This window comes from Rhinoderma darwinii, chromosome 9 (genome assembly GCF_050947455.1).
Source record: "Rhinoderma darwinii isolate aRhiDar2 chromosome 9, aRhiDar2.hap1, whole genome shotgun sequence".
Lineage (NCBI taxonomy): Eukaryota > Metazoa > Chordata > Amphibia > Anura > Rhinodermatidae > Rhinoderma > Rhinoderma darwinii.
Window position 1 is genome coordinate 79,729,230 of NC_134695.1, and position 24,228 is coordinate 79,753,457.

A 24,228-nucleotide genomic window follows, 5' to 3' on the forward strand; every position below is an offset into this window, starting at 1 on the left:
TGCCCCTCAAGAAACTACCCAACGCCAAAACGTTGGCTACCTTGTTTGTCAAACACATCCTGCGTCTCCATGGGGTCCCGGTCAATATTGTTTCGGACAGAGGGGTACAATTTGTTTCATTGTTTTGGAGAGCCTTCTGTATGAAGTTGGAGATTGATCTGTCCTTCTCCTCGGCCTTCCATCCTGAAACCAATGGCCAAACTGAGAGGACTAATCAATCTCTAGAACAATATTTAAGGTGTTTTATCTCTGACTGTCAATATGATTGGGTCTCTTTCATTCTCCTCGCCGAATTTTCCCTTAATAACCAGGTCAGTAACTCGTCAGGGGTCTCTCCTTTTTTTTGTAATTTTGGGTTTAATCCACGGTTCTCCTCCGTTTCACCTGGTAGTTCCAACAATCCCGAGGTAGAGGTCGTTCATCGGGAACTGTGCACAGTCTGGGCCCAGGTTCAGAAGAACCTAGAGGCGTCCCAGAGCGTACAAAAAACTCAGGCTGATAGAAAACGTTCTGCTAACCCCCTGTTTATGGTCGGGGATCTGGTGTGGTTGTCGTCTAGGAACTTGCGTCTCAAGGTTCCGTCCAAGAAGTTTGCTCCCCGGTTTATTGGGCCGTATAAGGTCATTGAGGTCCTCAATCCTGTCTCCTTCCGGCTGGAGTTACCCCCGTCTTTTCGGATACACAACGTGTTTCATGCCTCCCTCCTCAAACGCTGCTCCCCGTCCTTGGCTCCCTCGAGGAGACCTCCTGTTCCCATCCTCACCCCTGAGGGGGTGGAATTCGAGGTGGCCAGGATTGTGGACAGCAAGATGGTCCAAGGCTCCCTCCAGTACCTGGTCCATTGGAGAGGATACGGGCCCGAGGAGAGGACTTGGGTACCCGCCCGGGATGTTCACGCTGGGGTATTGGTCAGGAGGTTCCACCTGCGTTTCCCCAGTAAGCCAGGTCCACTTAGAAAGGGTCCGGTGGCCCCTCATAAAAGGGGGGGTACTGTAAAGGATCTGCCAGGCACAGCTTCGGGGTTAACTCCCAGAACTAATCAGTCAGCACCTGAGAATACATCCCTGAGACTGACTCCTGCTTCCACCATTCAGGCTGGCAGGCTTAGGAGTGGGAGAGCCTATCGTAACCTGGCCAGACTCAGCTAGCTCCCGCCCTCGGTCTATTTAAGCCTGCACTTCCTGTCCCTCGGTGCTTGTGATTCTTTCCTTGTGGTTCCTGGCCCAGCTACAGCTCCTGCTATTTTTGATCCTGCTCCATACAGACCCTGGCTTACTGACTACTCTTCTGCTTTTCGTTTTGTACCTCGCACACTCCTGGCTTGACTCGGCTCGTTCACCCCTCTGGTTGCTCACGGTGTTGCCGTGGGCAACTGCCCCTTTTCCTTGCTTGTGTTCCTTTGTATGTTTGTCGTGCACTTACTGAGCGCAGGGACCGCCGCCCAGTTGTACCCCGTCGCCTAGGGCGGATTAACACTGTGGTATGACATCACTAACGTATGACGGTTTATCACTGTGGTATGACATCACTAATGTATGCCGGCTTATCACTGATGTGTGACATCACTAAGGTATGCCGGCTTATCACTGTGGTATGACATCACTAATGTATGACGGCTTATTACCGGTGTGTGACATCACTAATGTATGACGGTTTATCACCGGTGTGTGACATCACTAACGTATGACGGCTTATCACCGGTGTGTGACATCACTCATGTATGACAGCTTTTCACTGGTATGTGACATCACTAATATATGACGGATTATCACTGGTGTGTGACATCACTAATATATGACGGGTTTTAACCGGTGTGTGACATCACTAATGTATGAGAGATTATCACTGGTGTGTGACATCACGAATGTATTACGGCTTATCACTAGTGTGTGACATCACTAATGTATGTCGGATTATCACTGGTGTGTGACATCACTAATGTATGATGGTTTATCACTGTGGTATGACATCACTAATGTATGACGGATTATCACTGGTGTGTGACAGCACTAATGTATGACGGCTTATCACCGGTGTGTGACATCACTAATGCATGACGGATTATCACTGGTGTGTGACATCACTAATGTATGACGGCTTATCACCGGTGTGTTACATCACTAATGAATGGCGGATTAGCATCGGTGTGTGACATCACTAATGTATGACTGATTATCACTGGTGTGTGACATCACTAATGTATGACGGCTTATCACCGGTGTGTGACATCACTAATGCATGACGGATTATCACTGGTGTGTGACATCACTAATGTATGACGGCTTATCACCGGTGTGTGACATCACTAATGAATGGCGGATTAGCATCGGTGTGTGACATCACTAATGTATGACAGTTTATCACTGTGGTATGACATCACTAATGCATGACGTATTATCAGCGGTGTGTGACATCACTAATGTATGACGGCTTATCACTGTGGTATGACATCACTAATGTATGACGGCTTATCACTGTGGTATGACATCACTAATGTATGACGGTTTATCACCGGTGTGTGACATCACTAATGTATGACGGATTATCACTGGTGTGTGACATCACTAATGTATGGCAGATTATCACCGGTGTGTGACATCACTAATGTATGACGGATTATCACCGGTGTGTGACATCACTAATGTATGACGAATTATCACTGGTGTGTGACATCACTAATGTATGGCAGATTATCACCGGTGTGTGACATCACTAATGTATGATGGATTATCACCGGTGTGTGACATCACTAATGTATGACGGATTATCACTGGTGTGTGACATCACTAATGTATGACGTATTATCACTGGTGTTTGACATCACTAATGTATGACGGCTTATCACTGTGGTATGACATCACTAATGTATGACGGTTTATCACCGGTGTGTGATATCACTAATGTATGACGGCTTATCACTGGTGTGTGAGATCACTAATGCATGACTTATTATCACCGGTGTGTGACATCACTAATGTATGATGGATTATCACTGGTGTGTGACATCACTAATGTATGGTGGATTATCACTGGTGTGTGACATCACTAATGTATGACGGATTATCACTGTTGTGTGATATCACTAATGCATGACGGATTATCACTGGTGTGTGACATCACTAATGTATGACGGTTTATCACCGGCGTGTGATATCACTAATGTATGACGGCTTATCACTGATGTGTGACATCATGAATGTATGACGGCTTATCACTGGTGTGTGACATCACTAATTTATGACAGTTTATCACTTGTGTGTGACATCACTAATGTATGACGGATTATCAATGTGGTATGACATCACTAATGTATGACGGTTTATCATTGTGGTATGACATCACTAATGTATGACATCTTATCACTGTGGTATGACATCACTAATGTATGACGGATTATCACTAATGTGTGACATCACTAATGTATGACAGATTATCACTGGTGTGTGACATCACTAATGTCTGACGGCTTATCACTGGTGTGTGACATCACTAATGTATGACGGCTTATCCCTGGTGTTTGACATCACTAATGTATGACGGCTTATCACTGTGGTATGACATCACTAATGTATGACGGTTTATCACCGGTGTGTGACATCACTAACGTATGACGGCTTATCACCGGTGTGTGACATCACTCATGTATGACAGCTTTTCACTGGTATGTGACATCACTAATATATGACGGATTATAACTGGTGTGTGACATCACTAATGTATGACGTATTATCACCGGTGTGTGACATCACTAATATATGACGGATTATCACCGGTGTGTGACATCACTAATGTATGACGGCTTATCACTGGTGTTTGACATCACTAATGTATGACGGCTTATCACTGTGGTATGACATCACTAATGTATGACGGCTTATCACCGGTGTGTGACATCACTAATGTATGACGGATTATCACCGGTGTGTGACATCACTAATGTATGACGGCTTATCACTGGTGTTTGACATCACTAATGTATGACGGCTTATCACTGTGGTATGACATCACTAATGTATGACGGTTTATCACCGGTGTGTGACATCACTAACGTATGACGGCTTATCACCGGTGTGTGACATCACTCATGTATGACAGCTTTTCACTGGTATGTGACATCACTAATATATGACGGATTATAACTGGTGTGTGACATCACTAATGTATGACGTATTATCACCGGTGTGTGACATCACTAATATATGACGGATTATCACCGGTGTGTGACATCACTAATGTATGACGGCTTATCACTGGTGTTTGACATCACTAATGTATGACGGCTTATCACTGTGGTATGACATCACTAATGTATGACGGCTTATCACCGGTGTGTGACATCACTAATGTATGACGGATTATCACCGGTGTGTGACATCACTAATGTATGACGGCTTATCACTGGTGTTTGACATCACTAATGTATGACGGCTTATCACTGTGGTATGACATCACTAATGTATGACGGTTTATCACCGGTGTGTGACATCACTAACGTATGACGGCTTATCACCGGTGTGTGACATCACTCATGTATGACAGCTTTTCACTGGTATGTGACTCACTAATATATGACGGATTATAACTGGTGTGTGACATCACTAATATATGACGGGTTTTCACCGGTGTGTGACATCACTTATGTATGACGGCTTATCACTGTGGTATGACATCACTAATGTATGACGGTTTATCACTGGTGTGTGAAATCACTAATGTATGACGTATTATCACCGGTGTGTGACATCACTAATGTATGACGGATTATCACTGGTGTGTGACATCACTAATGTATGACGGTTTATCACTGGTGTGTGACATCACTAATGTATGGCAGATTATCACCGGTGTGTGACATCACTAATGTATGACGGATTATCACCGGTGTGTGACATCACTAATGTATGACTGTTTATCACCGGTGTGTGACATCACTAATGTATGACGGCTTATCACTGTGGTATGACATCACTAATGTATGACGGTTTATCACCGGTGTGTGATATCACTAATGTATGACGGCTTATCACCGGTGTGTGACATCACTAATGTATGACGGCTTATCACCGATGTGTGACATCACTAATGTATGACGTATTATCACCGGTGTGTGACATCACTAATGTATGATGGATTATCACTGGTGTGTGACATCACTAATGTATGGCGGATTATCACTGGTGTGTGACATCACTAATGTATGGCGGATTATCACTGGTGTGTGACATCACTAATGTATGACGGATTATCACTGGTGTGTGACATCATTAATTTATTACGTATTATCACTGGTGTGTGACATCACTAATGTATGGCGGATTATCACCGGTGTGTGACATCACTAAGGTATGACAGGTTATCACCGGTGTGTGACATCACTAATGTATGACGGATTATCACCGGTGTGTGACATCACTAATGTATGACGGCTGATCACTGGTGTGTGACATCACTAATGTATGGCGGATTATCACCGGTGTGTGACATCACTAATGTATGATGGCTGATCACTGGTGTGTGACATCACTAATGTATGACGGATTATGACCGGTGTGTGACATCACTAATGTATGACGGCTTATCACTGTTGTGTGGCATCACTAATGTATGACGGATTATGACCGGTGTGTGACATCACTAATGTATGACGGATTATCACTGGTGTGTGACATCACTAATGTATGACGGATTATGACCGGTGTGTGACATCACTAATGTATGACGGATTATCACTGGTGTGTGACATCACTAATGTATGACGGATTATGACCGGTGTGTGACATCACTAATGTATGACGGATTATCACTGGTGTGTGACATCACTAATGTATGACGGATTATGACCGGTGTGTGACATCACTAATGTATGACGTATTATGACCGGTGTGTGACATCACTAATGTATGACGTATTATCACCGGTGTGTGACATCACTAATGTATGACGGATTATGACCGGTGTTTGACATCACTAATGTATGACGGTATCGCCATCTATCAGCAGAGAAAGGACTAGACCTCCATATTCTGGAGACCACACTGCAGTGCGCACTTTGACCACCAGAGGCCGCTAGTTCTATTCATCTTGGTGCTGTACAGCCTCCGGCCGCCAGGTGTCGCCACCTTGTCGTACAGCGGCTCTGTGAGTCTTCCGGCCGGTAGGTGTCGCTGTGCGGGCAGGTTCTGCTGCCCGGCTCTCTGTTGTGTCTCCCGCGTTGTGAGTCGGAGGCTGAGGATGGCGGTGACCGGGGCGCTGCGCACTGAACTAGCGGAGGCGGTGTCCAGCTGTCGGGTGCTGGTGGTCGGGGCCGGAGGGATCGGCTGCGAGTTACTGAAGAACCTTCTGCTCACCGGATTCACCAACCTGGACGTGGTGCGGCTCCAGCGAGGCAGGAGGAGGGGAGGGGGTTGTCGGGGTGCGGGAGGGGGTTCTGATGGCGTTTGAGACCCTCATTGTCCTCAATGCAGAGCATCACAGGCAGGATTCCCCTTCTCCCTGCAGAGCATCACAGGCAGGATTCCCCTTCTCTGCAGAGCATCGCAGGCAGGATTCCCCTTCTCTGCAGAGCATCACAGGCAGGATTCCCCTTCTCTGCAGAGCATCGCAGGCAGGATTCCCCTTCTCTGCAGAGCATCGCAGGCAGGATTCCCCTTCTCTGCAGAGCATCACAGGCAGGATTCCCCTTCTCTGCAGAGCATCACAGGCAGGATTCCCCTTCTCCCTGCAGAGCGTCACGGGCGGGATCCCGCTTCTCTCTGCAGAGCATCGCAGGCAGGATTCCCCTTCTCCCTGCAGAGCATCACAGGCAGGATTCCCCTTCTCCCTGCAGAGCATCACAGGCAGGATTCCCCTTCTCCCTGCAGAGCATCACAGGCAGGATTCCCCTTCTCCCTGCAGAGCATCACAGGCAGGATTCCCCTTCTCTGCAGAGCATCACAGGCAGGATTCCCCTTCTCTGCAGAGCATCACAGTCAGGATTCCCCTTCTCTGCAGAGCATCACAGGCAGGATTCCCCTTCTCTGCAGAGCATCACAGGCAGGATTCCCCTTCTCCCTGCAGAGCATCACAGGCAGGATTCCCCTTCTCTGCAGAGCATCACAGGCAGGATTCCCCTTCTCTGCAGAGCATCACAGGCAGGATTCCCCTTCTCTGCAGAGCATCACAGGCAGAATTCCCCTTCTCCCTGCAGAGCATCGCAGGCAGGATTCCCCTTCTCCCTGCAGAGCATCGCAGGCAGGATTCCCCTTCTCCCTGCAGAGCATCGCAGGCAGGATTCCCCTTCTCCCTGCAGAGCATCGCAGGCAGGATTCCCCTTCTCCCTGCAGAGCATCGCAGGCAGGATTCCCCTTCTCCCTGCAGAGCATCGCAGGCAGGATTCCCCTTCTCCCTGCAGAGCATCGCAGGCAGGATTCCCCTTCTCCCTGCAGAGCATCGCAGGCAGGATTCCCCTTCTCCCTGCAGAGCATCGCAGGCAGGATTCCCCTTCTCCCTGCAGAGCATCGCAGGCAGGATTCCCCTTCTCCCTGCAGAGCATCGCAGGCAGGATTCCCCTTCTCCCTGCAGAGCATCGCAGGCAGGATTCCCCTTCTCCCTGCAGAGCATCGCAGGCAGGATTCCCCTTCTCCCTGCAGAGCATCGCAGGCAGGATTCCCCTTCTCCCTGCAGAGCATCGCAGGCAGGATTCCCCTTCTCCCTGCAGAGCGTCGCGGGCAGGTTACCTCCTCCCTATACAGACAGCTTTTCAGCATTTTCCCCTTCTATGTCACCTGCAGGACATCTGGGTCTGGCGCCCTCCCCTGGCTGTGGGTGATATCACTGATTACAGATGTTTTCTCCTGCAGAGCGTCGCTCCTCTTGATGATCTTCTTTGTTTTCTAGATCGATCTGGACACGATTGACGTCAGTAACCTCAACAGACAGTTTCTATTCCAGAAGAAACATGTGGGGAGATCGAAGGCGCAGGTAACGGCCCCTCTGCCTGGCACATGTGACGGGCGGCCCGCGCTCTGTCCTCTGCCTGGCGTGTCATGTGACGGGCGGCCCGCGCTCTATCGTCTGCTGCTACTGTCTATGGAGGATCTGAGCCCGTGTTTCTTAGTGGTATCTGTTCCTGGAAAAGCTGGGTGACCGTGCGGCCGCCATTGCAGCCCCCATAGTTCTGTATTCTTAGTTCACACGAGCATGTTCGGTCCGTAAAGGACGGAACGTATTTCGGCCGCAAGTCCTGGACCGAACACAGTGCAGGGAGCCGGGTCCCTAGGATCATAGTTATGTACGACGCTAGCAGTCCCTGCCTCTCCGTGGAACTACTGTCCTGTGCTGATAACATGATTACAGTACGGGACAGTTGTCCTGCAGGGAGGCAGGGACTCCTACCGTTGTACATAACTATGATGCTAGGAGTCCGGCTCCCTGCAGTGAGTTCGGTCCGGGACTTGCAGCCGAAATACGTTCCGTCCTTTACGGACGTAACCTGCTCGTGTGAATCCAGCCTTACCTGCTCCACTGCCCCTGTGGCAGCTGTAATGGCGGCTATGCTGGTTGTCACCCAACTTTCCCAGGTGCAGATGAATAGAATAGTTAATCTGATAGAGAAGACGAGATCGTATTTACTGGGAGTTTCTAATCTTCGGTCCATTAACCCCGTCAGTGATGTTCGTGGAGCAGCCGCCTGTTTATGACCCCCACACGGGCGGCCTGTGCTTTGCGGGTGGGGGTTGTTCCTCCGTGTTCTTGATCTGATCACCCTGCGCTGCGGCGTCTCATGCTTTATATTTTCTCCCCAGGTGGCCAAGGAGAGCGTCCTGCAGTTCTGTCCAGGGGCCGGTGTCACCGCTTATCACGACAGCATCATGAAGTGAGTGGTTACTGAGGCCGCTGACGGTCGCGGGTCCGGCTGCCGGGAGGCCATGGACGCCTTTTGCAGAGTTTTGTTTGAATTATTTTTTCATGACGTGTTTTTTCTGAAATCCGTTCTACATTTGGTCTTAGTGAAGAATTGCGGAGGTTTTGTCTCCTGCAGCTTGTATGTCTTCTAACACAGGACAAGCTGCCGCTCCGCTGATCGTCAGCCCCTCCGGGACGCTGAATTCTGCCGTCGTCTATACAATCCAAGAAAATAAACCTACAAGAATTAAGGTCTCGTTCACATCTGTGCTGGAAACTCATCAGATCTAGCCCAAATTACCGGAAATACCAGCATTCTGCGCTATTGTTTCCGGTAGAAGGAGGGACACTCGGACGCCGCTGCTCCTATGACGTCCGGGAGAGCAGAGCGAGGAGCTGACGATCAGCGGGTCTGTCCCTGAACGGCAGCTTGTCCTGTATTGTCAGACATACGAGCTGCAGAAGACAAAAAATCCACAATTTAAAATTAATAATAAAATGTCTGACGGCGTCCACGGCCGTCACCCCCTTATCGTGTTTGGGTGTGATCGTGCGTCCGTTTTAACCGTGGGTTTCCGCAAGTGGCCGTACAGTTACATCCATTGGATGTCGCGTTCACATCCGCAGCAGGTGGCGGCCGGACTATGGAGCCGACATCCCGCTGCAGCGACCGAGAGTAAGGTTACCGGTGAGCGCGGCCGCAGGATATGCGCAGTGTGATTGCAGGGCGCCGATGGGTCGCTATGGCAGTCGGGCCTAACGAAGGCCGTGTGACTAATAGATCGCGGTCAGATTGTTACTCACAGGCAAGTAATACTTTGGCGCACTATAAATCACGACGACCTGTACAGTAAAGTTATCGCATTATCTAAACCGCGCGGTGAGCGGCGTAAAAATAAAACGCAAAAAACTGAAATGGCTTTTTTTCTGTTCTTTCCCCAAAAATATAATAAAAAAAGTTAATCAATAATTTACATGTCCCCCAAAATGGTTCTATTAAACCTGCGACTCGTCCCGCGAGAAACAGCGACGGAAAAATAACAAGTTCCGGCACTTGAAACGCGGCCGTAGAAAAATCACTTGTTCGTGAAACTTGTTATTCTGCAGAAATAGTGAAATATTAAAAGTCGATACGTATTTGGTGTCGCTGCAATCGTACCGACCAGCGACTTAAGGCGACGCGTTTATCCCGCGCAGTGAACGCCACAAAGTCTTAACGCAAAAAACAAAGGCGGGATTGATGTTTTTATCCATTCCCCCTGAAAGAGTTAATAGAAGTCAATCAATAGGTTTTGTAACCCCCAAAAAACAAGCCTTAACACAGCGACGGCGGCAGAAAAATGAAAAGCTCCGGCTCTTTAAATGCAGCAACGCAAAAAATCCTAGAAGGCGAACACGGCCCCGGCCATGAAGAGGTTAACAAAGCTGCTGGTGGAAATGTCCCGCCGTCCACTGGAGTCCCTGTAACTCACGGGGGGGGGGGGTCCTGCGTGGCAATGGGTTGTCCTAGATGTACGACCTCCTCACCTGCACTTGTGGTGCCGCTGAATGTAGTCTATTGCTCCCTGTTATCAGCCTGGGAGGGCTGACTGTGAGATAAGACTGGTGAATATAATCTGTTGTTCCCTGTTATCAGCCGCTCTGCGGGGTCGCCATCTGTCATGTGACTGTAGTCTGTAATTCTGAAGCTGCGGGGTGTAGACCTCGCGGGATGCGGTAACGCGGCTGCTGCGCCGGTGCTGGATTCGCTGCTCATCTGCTTTTCATGTCTCTGCAGCGTCGAGTACGATGTTGAATTCTTCAGGAAATTCACGCTGGTGATGAACGCCCTGGACAACCGAGGTACGTCCTGCCGAGGGGTGCGCGGGCGCGTCCTGCCGAGGGGTGCGCGGGCTATAGAGCGGGGTCTGGAGCTTTAGGGGATGTTGCTATATCTCGTGTCTCTGGACCCCAATTCTATATACAGGGACAGGCAGTGGGAGCGCCCCCACCTGATGATCCAGAGCAGGACAGGTAGCAGAGTTATTGCAGGGAGAGCGGCTCGGACTCCTCAGTAGCTTCTTCCTGCAGTAAAAGTTCAAACGTTTTTTGTTATTTTTTTTTAATAAAACTTTTGATTTTTGCCCCCCCCAAACCATTCCAGTAATAACCGTAGTGAAATGCGCAGTTCTCTTCACCCCCCTCATGTGCTCCGCCCCCGTTACCTCTACTTTCCCGTCCAGGTCTCCCTGTTTGTTAGTTGACACTGTGACCTACATCCTGGTCTCCAGACTGATACATTGTAACAAACGGACAGGAGAGGATTGTTTAGACTGGATATATTGTAACAAACCCTCAGCTGTGAGGAGTATTAGGCCTATACAGGATTTCAGCCTCTAGATGTAAACAAGAATAGACTTATTCACTGGCAGCAAGCAGGGATGTAATGAACCCTCAGGAAGTTGCCGTTTTTCTCCTGTGCTGATTTCGTGGTGTAAACCCCTGCGGGCGTCCTGTATATCGGTCCGCGCCGGCGCCCTCACCGGTTAGAAGCACGAGCGGCTCTGCCGGGACTTACATTTGTGTCTTTCGATGATTCAGCTGCGAGGAACCACGTGAACCGAATGTGTCTGGCGGCCGACGTCCCCCTGATCGAGAGCGGCACCGCCGGGTACCTGGGGCAGGTCACCGTCATCAAGAAGGTTTGTGGTTGGGACGTTCCGGTGCGAGCGTGTAACAGAACGCAGCTCATTGCTCACCTTGTGTTTGTCCTTGTCAGGGGGTCACCGAGTGCTACGAATGTCAACCCAAGCCCACCCAGAAGACCTTCCCCGGCTGCACCATCCGGAACACCCCCTCCGAGCCCATCCACTGCATCGTGTGGGCAAAATACCTGTTCAAGTAAGAGGCCGGTGCCGGGTCTTTATAGGGTAATGTGCGATCCATAGGTGACAATTTACAGCTTCAACAGGCGACTAACGATCAGCCGCCAGCCTGAGGGACATTTAAGGGTCTGTCCGCCCATGACGACCCGCTCCCCTGGGTGTGGACCTCCGCAGTCCGCCCATGACGACCCGCTCCCCTGGGTGTGGACCTCCGCAGTCCGCCCATGACGACCCGCTCCCCTGGGTGTGGACCTCCGCAGTCCGCCCATGACGACCCGCTCCCCTGGGTGTGGACCTCCGCAGTCCGCCCATGACGACCCGCTCCCCTGGGTGTGGACCTCCGCAGTCCGTCCATGACGACCCGCTCCCCTGGGTGTGGACCTCCGCAGTCCGCCCATGACGACCCGCTCCCCTGGGTGTGGACCTCCGCAGTCCACCCATGACGACCCGCTCCCCTGGGTGTGGACCTCCGCTGTCCGCCCATGACGACCCGCTCCCCTGGGTGTGGACCTCCGCTGTCCGCCCATGACGACCCGCTCCCCTGGGTGTGGACCTCCGCTGTCCTGTACGTTTCTATAATGTCCCGTATGGACCCCTGAAATTGATGGGGACGCCCGACCTCCTGGGAGCTCAGGTTGTAGGTCCTGTATGTGACCGCTCCGGGGTCGGGCCCCAGGTGACAGCAATGTGTGATGTTTCAGAGGTGGGCGATGACTGGGTGCTGCAGTAAACACCTGGTCCTCCAGATAAGTCCTGCGCACAGTGTGAATATCGCCGTGTAACCCCCCAGAATCCTGAACCCTCTTGTCTCCTCTGCAGCCAGTTATTTGGGGAGGAGGACGCAGACCAGGAGGTGTCCCCAGACACGGCCGACCCGGAGGCTTCCTGTGAGTATTACGCGGTGTCCGTATATTGGCGGTGGGACTGCTCGGCGCTGCTACTAGTCTCAGCTCTGTCATCTTTCCTCAGGGGAACCCACGGAGGCGGCACAAAGGGCTAATGCTGCCAGCGAGGACGGGGACATCAAGCGGGTATCTACCAAGCAGTGGGCCAAGTCCACAGGGTATGATCCCGTCAAGCTCTTTAACAAGGTAACGAGCTCTCGGGGTGCAGTGACACTGTTCTGGGGCGCTGGGGCCGCACTTCTCACAATCACATGACTTCTTACAGCTGTTCAAAGACGACATCCGCTACCTGCTGACCATGGACAAGCTGTGGAGGAAGAGGAAGCCCCCGGTGCCCCTGGACTGGTCCGGCCTGCACAACAGCGGTAGCTCCTGCCCTTTATACTCCACCGCCCCGTGTGATCGCCAGATCTCCACCGCCCCGTGTGATCCGCAGATCTCCCCCGCCCCGTGTCATCCGCAGATCTCCCCCGCCCCGTGTGACCCCCCCTGTACTGGGGGTGTTGCTATATACGTTTATATTCCCAGGACGAGTCTTTATGAGATCATGTCCCGTACATTGCAGCACTTACACGTCTATTGAGGAATCACTCACGACCGCCGCTTTCCCCTCCACCCCCCTCTGATTTGGCTGCTTTGTGCCTTCTGATTGGTGGGGGAACCTTTAACCTGCCCCCATGAGACGGTCATCGGTGGGTCCTCGCAGTTTTCACGTTGCAGCCGCCAGGTGCATGTAAAGTAGAAGCCGCGCTCCAGGACAGACGGAAATGTTCTCGCTGTAAAAAAAGTCTCGCCGTCGTATAAGGAAACCGCAGTCTCATGTCTGAGCGAAACGCTGGCGGATGTAACGAACACCGGAATAAACGCCGCGCTGACGCTCCGGCCACAAATCTCTATCGCCGCGGACTTTCTGACAAGACGTCGATTTCTGATTCCTACTTTTAGATATAAGTAAAGGTGAAGCCCGTGCGGAGACCCCCCCCCCCCCCCCCGTGTGTCCTGAGTGATGTCACCCCGATCCCTGCCGCCGGGCGTTACGTCGCTGTGCCGGCCGCTGCTGAGTAGATCGCACGTTCCGCGACAATGTCCGAATCTTGTACAACCCCCGATCTGTTCTCCACGTTGTCGCCGCGTCGCTCGGGGGTGAATGTTCCTCCTTCTGGGGTTTGTTCATCGGATTCGCGCTGATTTCATGTTTATTATTTTCTTCCGTAGAAAAAGACTCCACGGAACAGAAGAATGCGCCGCCCGCGCTCGGCCTGAAGGATCAGCAGGTCCTGGACGTTGCCGGCTGCGCTCAGCTGTTTTCTCAAAGTGTCCAGACTTTAAGGGATCAGATCTCTAAAAAGGGAGATGGAGCTGAGCTGGTGTGGGACAAGGTGAGTCTGTCCCTATAAAGGGTGGGACAAGGTGAGTCTGTCCCTATAAAGGGTGGGACAAGGTGAGTCTGTCCCTATAAAGGGTGGGACAAGGTGAGTCTGTCCCTATAAAGGGTGGGACAAGGTGAGTCTGTCCCTATAAAGGGTGGGACAAGGTGAGTCTGTCCCTATAAAGGGTGGGACAAGGTGCATCTGTCCCTATAAAGGGTGGGATAAGGTGAGTCTGTCTCTATAAAGGGGTTCTCCAGCCAAATGAAAGGGGGGGTGGGGGTCCAGCTGCCATGACACCAACCAATCCAGAGAAAGCAGCCTGTCCCTAATCCAGAGAACGTCCCGGCAAAGGAAACCTTGGAATAGGGACTTAATGAGCGCGTTTTATTCCACCCCTGCCGTCCGTTATATGGTGTGTGACCGGTCGGAGACGTTCCTGGCGGCGGCGCATCTTGGTGATGACCATATAGAGAATATAATAATATAGGGGTGTCTATAGATGGATGTATACCTTGTATATGCCCCTCGTTCTATTAGGTGGGCTCACCCTTTGCTCATAGATTCATCATCAGAACAGTGAAGGGTTAATACCGCACTCCTCATACAATACAGTAAAGCTTTTAAAGGGACAGTAACCTTTTAGCCGCCTCCGTCCTTTCTGTGGGGTGGTGGTCACATGATGTAGCGTTCTGTTCACACTTTGTCGTTCCCATAGGATGACCCCCCAGCGATGGACTTCGTGACCTCGGCTTCTAACCTCCGCATGTATATCTTCAGTATGAACATGAAGAGCCGGTTCGATATTAAGTGTAAGCCCCTGCGCATGCTCCGCTCGTGGCTGCATGCTGATTGTTTCCAGCAGCTGGAGAGCGTCAGGTTGTAGGCCAGCGCTCTAGTGTTTACCTATAGATTTGCCTCAGTATAGGACGTGTCTTGTTCACACAGCCATGGCCGGGAACATCATTCCAGCGATCGCTACAACCAACGCCGTCATCTCCGGGCTCATCGTGCTGGAGGGGCTGAAGGTTTTATCCGGGAGCCTGGACCGGTGCAGGACGGTGCGTGGCGGAATCTCATCCCGCTTCTCATTTCATCTTTCCCTCCAGACCGAGGAACATTTACCTGACGCTCATTCCTCCTCCAGGTGTTTCTCAACAAGCAGCCCAACCCCCGTAAGAAGCTGCTGGTGCCCTGCGTGCTGGACCCGCCAAATGCCAACTGCTACGTGTGCGCCAGCCGGCCGGAAGTCACCGTCAAGTTAAATGTTCACAATGTGACTGTACAGACCCTGCAGGACAAGGTGCGTGGACCAGACGACCTAAATAATAGTCAGGACAGGAAGGGAAACGGAAAACTAAGGGTAATATGTTCATAGACGACACCAGAACCCCCCTCACTCCTCCGCACTGTAACTCCGGATCAGTCATGTATGTACACAGTGACTCCTCCAGCAGAATAGTGAGTGCAGCTCTGGAGTATAATACAGGATGTAACTCGGGATCAGTACAGGATAAGTAATGTAATGTATGTACACAGTGACTCCACCAGCAGAATAGTGAGTGCAGCTCTGGAGTATAATACAGGATGTAACTCAGGATCAGTACAGGATAAGTAATGTCATGTATGTACACAGTGACTCCACCAGCAGAATAGTGAGTGCAGCTCTGGAGTATAATACAGGATGTAACTCAGGACCAGTACAGGATAAGTAATGTATGTACACAGTGACTCCACCAGCAGAATAGTGAGTGCAGCTCTGGAGTATAATACAGGATGTAACGCAGGATCAGTACAGGATAAGTAATGTATGTACACAGTGACTCCACCAGCAGAATAGTGAGTGCAGCTCTGGAGTATAATCCAGGATGTAACTCGGGATCAGTACAGGATGAGTAATGTAATGTATGTACACAGTGACTCCACCAGCAGAATAGTGAGTGCAGCTCTGGAGTATAATACAGGATATAACTCAGGATCAGTACATGATAAGTAATGTAATGTATGTACACAGTGACTCCACCAGCAGAATAGTGAGTGCAGCTCTGGAGTATAATACAGGATATAACTCAGGATCAGTACATGATAAGTAATGTAATGTATGTACACAGTGACTCCACCAGCAGAATAGTGAGTGCAGCTCTGGAGTATAATACAGGATGTAACTCAGGATCAGTACAGGATAAGTAATGTAATGTATGTACACAGTGACTCCACCAGCAGAATAGTGAGTGCAGCTCTGGTGTATAGTACAGGATGTAACTCCGGATCAGTACAGGATAAGTAATGTATGTACACAGTGACTCCCCACCAGCAGAATAGTGAGTGCAGCTCTGGAGTATAGTACAGGATGTAACTCAGGTTCAGTACAGGATAAGTAATGTATATACACAGTGACTCCACCAGCAGAATAGTGAGTGCAGCTCTGGTGTATAGTACAGGATGTAACTCCGGATCAGTACAGGATAAGTAATGTATGTACACAGTGACTCTCCACCAGCAGAATAGTGAGTGCAGCTCTGGAGTATAGTACAGGATGTAACTCAGGATCAGTACAGGATAAGTAATGTATATACACAGTGACTCCACCAGCAGAATAGTGAGTGCAGCTCTGGAGTATAATACAGGTTGTAACTCAGGATCAGTACAGTATAAGTAATGTAATGTATGTACACAGTGACTCTCCACCAGCAGAATAGTGAGTGCAGCTCTGGAGTATAATACAGGATATAACTCCGGATCAGTACAGGATAAGTAATGTATGTACACAGTGACTCCACCAGCAGAATAGTGAGTGCAGCTCTGGAGTATAATACAGGATGTAACTCAGGACCAGTACAGGATAAGTAATGTAATGTATGTATACAGTGACTCCACCAGCAGAATAGTGAGTGCAGCTCTGGAGTATAATACAGGATATAACTCAGGATCAGTACAGGATAAGTAATGTAATGTATGTACACAGTGACTCCTCCAGCAGAATAGTGAGTGCAGCTCTGGATGATAATACAGGATATAACTCAGGATCAGTACAGGATAAGTAATGTATGTACACAGTGACTCCACCAGCAGAATAGTGAGTGCAGCTCTGGAGTATAATACAGGATGTAACTCAGGATCAGTACAGGATAAGTAATGTAATGTATGTACACAGTGACTCCACCAGCAGAATAGTGAGTGCAGCTCTGGAGTATAATACAGGATAAGTAATGTAATGTATGTACACAGTGACTCCACCAGCAGAAAAGTGAGTGCAGCTCTGGAGTATAATACAGGATATAACTCAGGATCAGTACAGGATAAGTAATGTAATGTATGTACACAGTGACTCCACCAGCAGAATAGTGAGCGCAGCTCTGGAGTATAATACAGGATATAACTCAGGATCAGTACAGGATAAGTAATGTAATGTATGTACACAGTGACTCCACCAGCAGAAAAGTGAGTGCAGCTCTGGAGTATAATACAGGATATAACTCAGGATCAGTACAGGATAAGTAATGTAATGTATGTACACAGTGACTCCTCCAGCAGAATAGTGAGTGCAGCTCTGGAGTATAATACAGGATATAACTCAGGATCAGTACAGGATAAGTAATGTAATGTATGTACACAGTGACTCCACCAGCAGAAAAGTGAGTGCAGCTCTGGAGTATAATACAGGATATAACTCCGGATCAGTACAGGATAAGTAATGTATGTACACAGTGACTCCACCAGCAGAATAGTGAGTGCAGCTCTGGAGTATAATACAGGAAGTAACTCAGGATCAGTACAGGATAAGTAATGTAAAGTATGTACACAGTGACTCCACCAGCAGAATAGTGAGTGCAGCTCTGGAGTATAATACAGGATGTAACTCAGGATAAGTAATGTACACAGTGACTCCACCAGCAGAATAGTGAGTGCAGCTCTGGAGTATAATACAGGATGTAACTCAGGATCAGTACAGGATAAGTAATGTAATGTATGTACACAGTGACTCCACCTGCAGAATAGTGAGTGCAGCTCTGGAGTATAATACAGGATAAGTAATGTAATATATGTACACAGTGACTCCACCAGCAGAATAGTGAGTGCAGCTCTGGAGTATAATACAGGATGTAACTCAGGATCAGTACAGGATAAGTAATGTATGTACACAGTGACTCCACCAGCAGAATAGTGAGTGCAGCTCTGGAGTATAATACAGGATGTAACTCAGGATCAGTACAGGATAAGTAATGTATGTACACTGTGACTTCACCAGCAGAATAGTGAGTGCAGCTCTGGAGTATAATACTGGATGTAACTCAGGATCAGTACAGGATAAGTAATGTATGTACACAGTGACTCCACCAGCAGAATAGGGAGTGCAGCTCTGGAGTATAATACAGGATGTAACTCAGGATCAGTACAGGATAAGTAATGTAATGTATGTACACAGTGACTCCACCAGCAGAATAGTGAGTGCAGCTCTGGAGTATAATACAGGATGTAACTCAGGATCAGTACAGGATAAGTAATGTAATGTATGTACACAGTGACTCCACCAGCAGAATAGTGAGTGCAGCTCTGGAGTATAATACAGGATGTAACTCAGGATCAGTACAGGATAAGTAATGTAATGTATGTACACAGAGACTCCACCAGCAGAATAGTGAGTGCAGCTCTGGAGTATAATACAGGATGTAACTCAGGATCAGTACAGGATAAGTAATGTAATGTATGTACACAGTGACTCCACCAGCAGAATAGTGAGTGCAGCTCTGGAGTATAATACAGGATATAACTCAGGATCAGTACAGGATAAGTAATGTAATGTATGTACACAGTGACTCCACCAGCAGAAAAGTGAGTGCAGCTCTGGAGTATAATACAGGATATAACTCAGGATCAGTACAGGATAAGTAATGTAATGTATGTACATAGTGACTCCACCAGCAGAATAGTGAGTGCAGCTCTGGAGTATAATACAGGATATAACTCAGGATCAGTACAGGATAAGTAATGTAATGTATGTACACAGTGACTCCACCAGCAGAATAGTGAGCACAGCTCTGGAGTATAATATAGGATATAACTCAGGATCAGTACAGGATAAGTAATGTAATGTATGTACACAGTGACTCCACCAGCAGAAAAGTGAGTGCAGCTCTGGAGTATAATACAGGATATAACTCAGGATCAGTACAGGATAAGTAATGTAATGTATGTACACAGTGACTCCTCCAGCAGAATAGTGAGTGCAGCTCTGGAGTATAATACAGGATATAACTCAGGATCAGTACAGGATAAGTAATGTAATGTATGTACACAGTGACTCCACCAGCAGAATAGTGAGCGCAGCTCTGGAGTATAATACAGGATATAACTCAGGATCAGTACAGGATAAGTAATGTAATGTATGTACACAGTGACTCCACCAGCAGAATAGTGAGTGCAGCTCTGGAGTAAAATACAAGATGTAACTCAGGAACAGTACAGGATAAGTAATGTAATGTATGTACACAGTGACTCTCCACCAGCAGAATAGTGAGTGCAGCTCTGGAGTATAGTACAGGATGTAACTCAGGATCAGTACAGGATAAGTAATGTATATACACAGTGACTCCACCAGCAGAATAGTGAGTGCAGCTCTGGAGTATAATACAGGATGTAACTTAGGATCAGTACAGTATAAGTAATGTAATGTATGTACACAGTGACTCCACCAGCAGAATAGTGAGTGCAGCTCTGGAGTATAATACAGGATATAACTCAGGATCAGTACAGTATAAGTAATGTAATGTATGTACACAGTGACTCCACCAGCAGAATAGCGAGTGCAACTCTGGAGTATAATACAGGATGTAACTCAGGATCAGTACAGGATAAGTAATGTATGTACACAGTGACTCCACCAGCAGAATAGTGAGTGCAGCTCTGGAGTATAATACAGGATGTAACGCAGGATCAGTACAGGATAAGTAATGTAATGTACACAGTGACTCCACCAGCAGAATAGTGAGTGCAGCTCTGGAGTATAATACAGGATGTAGCTCAGGATCAGTACAGGATAAGTAATGTAATGTATGTACACAGTGACTCCACCAGCAGAATAGTGAGTGCAGCTCTAGAGTATAATACAGGATATAACTCAGGATCAGTACAGGATAAGTAATGTAATGTATCTACACAGTGACTCCACCAGCAGAATAGTGAGTGCAGCTCTGGAGTATAATACAGGATGTAACTCAGGATCAGTACAGGATAAGTAATGTAATGTATGTACACAGTGACTCCACCAGCAGAATAGTGAGTGCAGCTCTGGAGTATAATACAGGATGTAACTCAGGATCAGTACAGGATAAGTAATGTATGTACAGTGACTCCACCAGCAGAATAGTGAGTGCAGCTCTGGAGTATAATACAGGATATAACTCAGGATCAGTACAGGATAAGTAATGTATGTGCACAGTGACTCCACCAGCAGAATAGTGACTGCAGCTCTGGAGTGTAATACAGGATATAACTCAGGATCAGTACAGGATAAGTAATATAATGTATGTACACAGTGACTCCACCAGAAGAATAGTGAGTGCAGCTCTGGAGTATAATACAGGATGTAACTCAGGATCAGTACAGGATAAGTAATGTATGTACACAGTGACTCCACCTGCAGAATAGTGAGTGCAGCTCTGGAGTATAATACAGGATATAACTCAGGATCAGTACAGGATAAGTAATGTAATGTATGTACATAGTGACTCCACCAGCAGAATAGTGAGTGCAGCTCTGCAGTATAATACAGGATGTAACTCAGGATCAGTACAGGATAAGTAATGTAATGTACACAGTGACTCCACCAGCAGAATAGTGAGTGCAGCTCTGGAGTATAATACAGGATATAACTCAGGATCAGTACAGGATAAGTAATGTAATGTACACAGTGACTCCACCAGCAGAATAGTGAGTGCAGCTCTGCAGTATAATACAGGATAAGTAATGTGATGTATATACACAGTGACTCCGCTGTCTATGGAGAGTCTTTCTATGTGACCTGTATAATGGGGTGGGGACTGTGTTTTTTGATGTTGTAATAACGGTCCCGGATTAGTTGGGATGACGTCCCACCCTTCCTGTACATCAGTGTTTGTGCGGTTTCGGTCTCCAATACGTGTTCTCTGTCTTACATTCCTGGACTTTTTGCGTCTCCCAGATAATAAAGGAGAAGTTCGGCATGGTGGCTCCGGATGTCCAGATTGAAGACGGTAAAGGCACGATCCTGATCTCATCTGAAGTGGGAGAGACGGACGGTGAGTGACTTTCTGATCCTGCAGTCCGGGGTTCCTCCTCGATAACCTACAGACAGTGAGGAAGAGGCGGCAGATGTGGGAACGTAATGACTGCAGGTTCAGAACACATCGGGCTGGTTTTGGAGTTTGTAGTCATGGAGACACATCAGACTGCATCAAAGCTGTAGACCCAAAACGAGATTTATATTCACGGTTTGCAAGTGGGTTAAAGGGGAGATCCGGGGACCAGGGGCCGCATTGCATTCATATTTATATGTAAAAACAAGTCACTCACTAATGGACTTTAATAATTTGGTACTAAATGGCGCCGTTCAAACCCGGTGAATTGTTTCCAGAAGTGCTGGAGCTTTTCTAATCTTGATGACGCGCCGACCCGGCCCCACGTGACGAGGGCGTGCTTCCTGCGCCGAGGGCGTGATATCAATGGCATGAGGGCAGGGGCTGTCACATTGCCTATTGCTGGAGTCCCTGAGCATCAGCCAGCGCTCTGCCCGGGACTTCAGCCGTGCTCCCGACATTTGGTCGGTGACTTCAGGGGTTTCCTATCGCTGCAGTCCCCGAGCATCAGCTGATTCTCAGGGACTCCAGCGATAGGCAATGTGACAGCCCTCATGCCATTGATGGCACAAACAGCACGCCCTCAGCGCAGGCAACACGCCCTCAGTCACGTGGGGCCGGGTCGGCGCGTCATCAATATTAGAAAAGCTCCAGCACTTCCTGGAACATTTCACCGGGTTTGAACGGCGCCATTTATTACCTAATTGTTAAAGTCCGTTAGTCAGTGACTATTTTTTACATAAAATCTTCATTCTGTCGTTCCTGGTCCCCCGGATCTCCCTGTAGTTTCTTAGTTGCGATGTGATGGAGCAATGATTGTCACCTGCTGTGGTGTACAGTAGGGGGCGCTGTCATATCACTAGTGACTCCTGTCCTCCCCGCACCGTGTCTTATGGAGATTGTGCAGAATCTGGTTACGGGGACCAGTGCAGGGGGTTTAGGTGTCTCCCATAGGGTTTTATATTTCGGCGCGGTGTCGGCCGTCACGTTCCGCCGGATTTTGTTGAGATTTTTTTGTTTGTTCCTTTCAGCAAATAACAATCGGAATCTGTCAGACTTTGGTATCCGGAACGGCACGAGGCTCCAGGCGGATGACTTTTTGCAGGACTACACCCTGCTGATTAACGTATTACAGAGGTAAGCGGCGGTCAGCGCCAAGGTCATAGGTCACGGAGGAGGCCACGCGACTGATGCAAGGGTTGCTGTAATACTGGGCAGCGCCCCCTGGTGGCCGGTGTGTGATTGGCTGCCCTGCCTCGTATTCCCGCCTTTCTACCTTGGTATCCGTGATTGGGGCTTCGGCCTCTCCGGCGTTGGACATTGGGGTCCCCGTGATTGGGGCTTCGGCCTCTCCGGCGTTGGACATTGGGGTCCCCGTGATTGGGGCTTTGGCCTCTCTCGTTGGACATTGGGGTCCCCGTGATTGGGGGATTTATTGTGTCGTGATACTTGTACCTGCGATATATAAAGCAACGACGCCTGGAATATTCTCTGCTGCGCCACTTTCAGGTTGACATGTTTTTTATATTCCATTTTCCAGTGAAGATTTGGAGAAGGATGTGGAGTTTGAGGTTGTTGGAGACGCTCCAGAAAAAGCTCCTCCGAAACCCGTAGAAGAGAGCGGCAAAAGTATCGCCAATGGCAGCGACGACGGAGCGCAGCCTTCAACATCCACAGGTACGAGAGTCATGTGCGCACAAGTCCGAAACATGCTGGTCATTTCTGAGTGTACTTTTTTCACCCTATGCCCGTTTCTGATCAATTTCAAGATCTCTGCATGCTGTCAATGAATAGAAACATTTGGAGAGTGTTATGAATTCTGTCTTAGGATAGAAAACGTTGACAGCCTTAACAGACGAGGCTCGGGGGTCTCCCTTATGATACGTCCGTGGATCTCACCCCAGTGCGGCCGCTTCGACCGGCTCGTGGTCCATCTACTAATTGTCATCCGCAGATTTTTGGCACTTTATATGACACCGCGCAGATATTTCTCACTTTTGCGAGGACGTTGTTTCCTTACTGATGTTCTCCAGAGGTTTGTCTTGAGATTCTTCATGAAGTGTCCTGGTCCCACCATTTCTTAGATTTCTTTCTTGTCTCATAAAACGGTGGCTTTGCGGTGGATCACGAGATCCCTCTAACGCCAATATCCGCGCTCGCTCTGCAAGAAGAAGTTGTCCCCAAAATGTCACAAATTCTGGGATCCGTTGTGTTCATCGCCCTCACACGTCACCGCGAGCACGGCCTCAGGACTTCACCGTCATCTGGACCTCGTGTGTTGTGACCGACATGAGGCCTGAATATTGCAGCAAAAATCGGAGATAAGCGTTTGATTTATTGCAGTGCGTGGGACGTTTATCGCTCGCTCGCTTGTAGCGCCGCTGCCGGGTCTTTCTAATTATTGAATTTCCAATAAAAAGTTAAAAAGAAAGTTAGTTTAAAACTAGACGAGAACGACAGAAACTGCGCCAAATTTATTGCCGCGGCAGGCGTAGTGTGATTAATTTGGCGCTTCATTCTCGGAGTATTAGACGCTTTTCTCTTTCCTGCGCTGCCTCTTGCCTGGGGCAATTTACGTCAATATTTTACGCCATTAATAAACTTGGTGCATTTTTAGACTTAGGACTGTTCACGCGGACTCCTGTATTTCTAGGGGACTGTTCACACGGACTCCTGTATTTCTAGGGGACTGTTCACACGGACTCCTGTATTTCTAGGGGACTGTTCACACGGACTCCTGTATTTCTAGGGGACTGTTCACACGGACTCCTGTATTTCTAGGGGACTGTTCACACGGACTCCTGTATTTCTAGGGGACTGTTCACACGGACTCCTGTATTTCTAGGGGACTGTTCACACGGACTCCTGTATTTCT

General features: G+C 48.7%; 1 protein-coding gene across 3 annotated transcripts in view; it reads left to right on the forward strand.

The window, feature by feature from the left end:
- Window positions 1-24,228, forward strand: part of UBA2 (ubiquitin like modifier activating enzyme 2) — a 110,399-nt gene that overhangs the window by 80,712 nt on the left and 5,459 nt on the right. Inside the window, exons 1-16 of one of the 3 annotated variants that reach the window (XM_075838272.1) lie at window positions 6,159-6,369; window positions 7,876-7,959; window positions 8,784-8,854; window positions 10,661-10,725; window positions 11,464-11,564; window positions 11,642-11,763; window positions 12,567-12,634; window positions 12,717-12,838; window positions 12,918-13,017; window positions 13,868-14,031; window positions 14,738-14,831; window positions 14,968-15,080; window positions 15,167-15,322; window positions 21,200-21,296; window positions 22,385-22,490; window positions 22,894-23,030. In XM_075838272.1, the coding sequence (XP_075694387.1) occupies window positions 6,232-6,369; window positions 7,876-7,959; window positions 8,784-8,854; window positions 10,661-10,725; window positions 11,464-11,564; window positions 11,642-11,763; window positions 12,567-12,634; window positions 12,717-12,838; window positions 12,918-13,017; window positions 13,868-14,031; window positions 14,738-14,831; window positions 14,968-15,080; window positions 15,167-15,322; window positions 21,200-21,296; window positions 22,385-22,490; window positions 22,894-23,030 (1,738 nt within the window). In that variant the 5' untranslated portion in view covers window positions 6,159-6,231. Of the gene's footprint in view, window positions 1-6,157; window positions 6,370-7,875; window positions 7,960-8,783; window positions 8,855-10,660; window positions 10,726-11,463; window positions 11,565-11,641; window positions 11,764-12,566; window positions 12,635-12,716; window positions 12,839-12,917; window positions 13,018-13,867; window positions 14,032-14,737; window positions 14,832-14,967; window positions 15,081-15,166; window positions 15,323-21,199; window positions 21,297-22,384; window positions 22,491-22,893; window positions 23,031-24,228 lie in introns of those variants that run through there. The other 2 variants (XM_075838274.1, XM_075838273.1) reach the window with 2 other exon arrangements.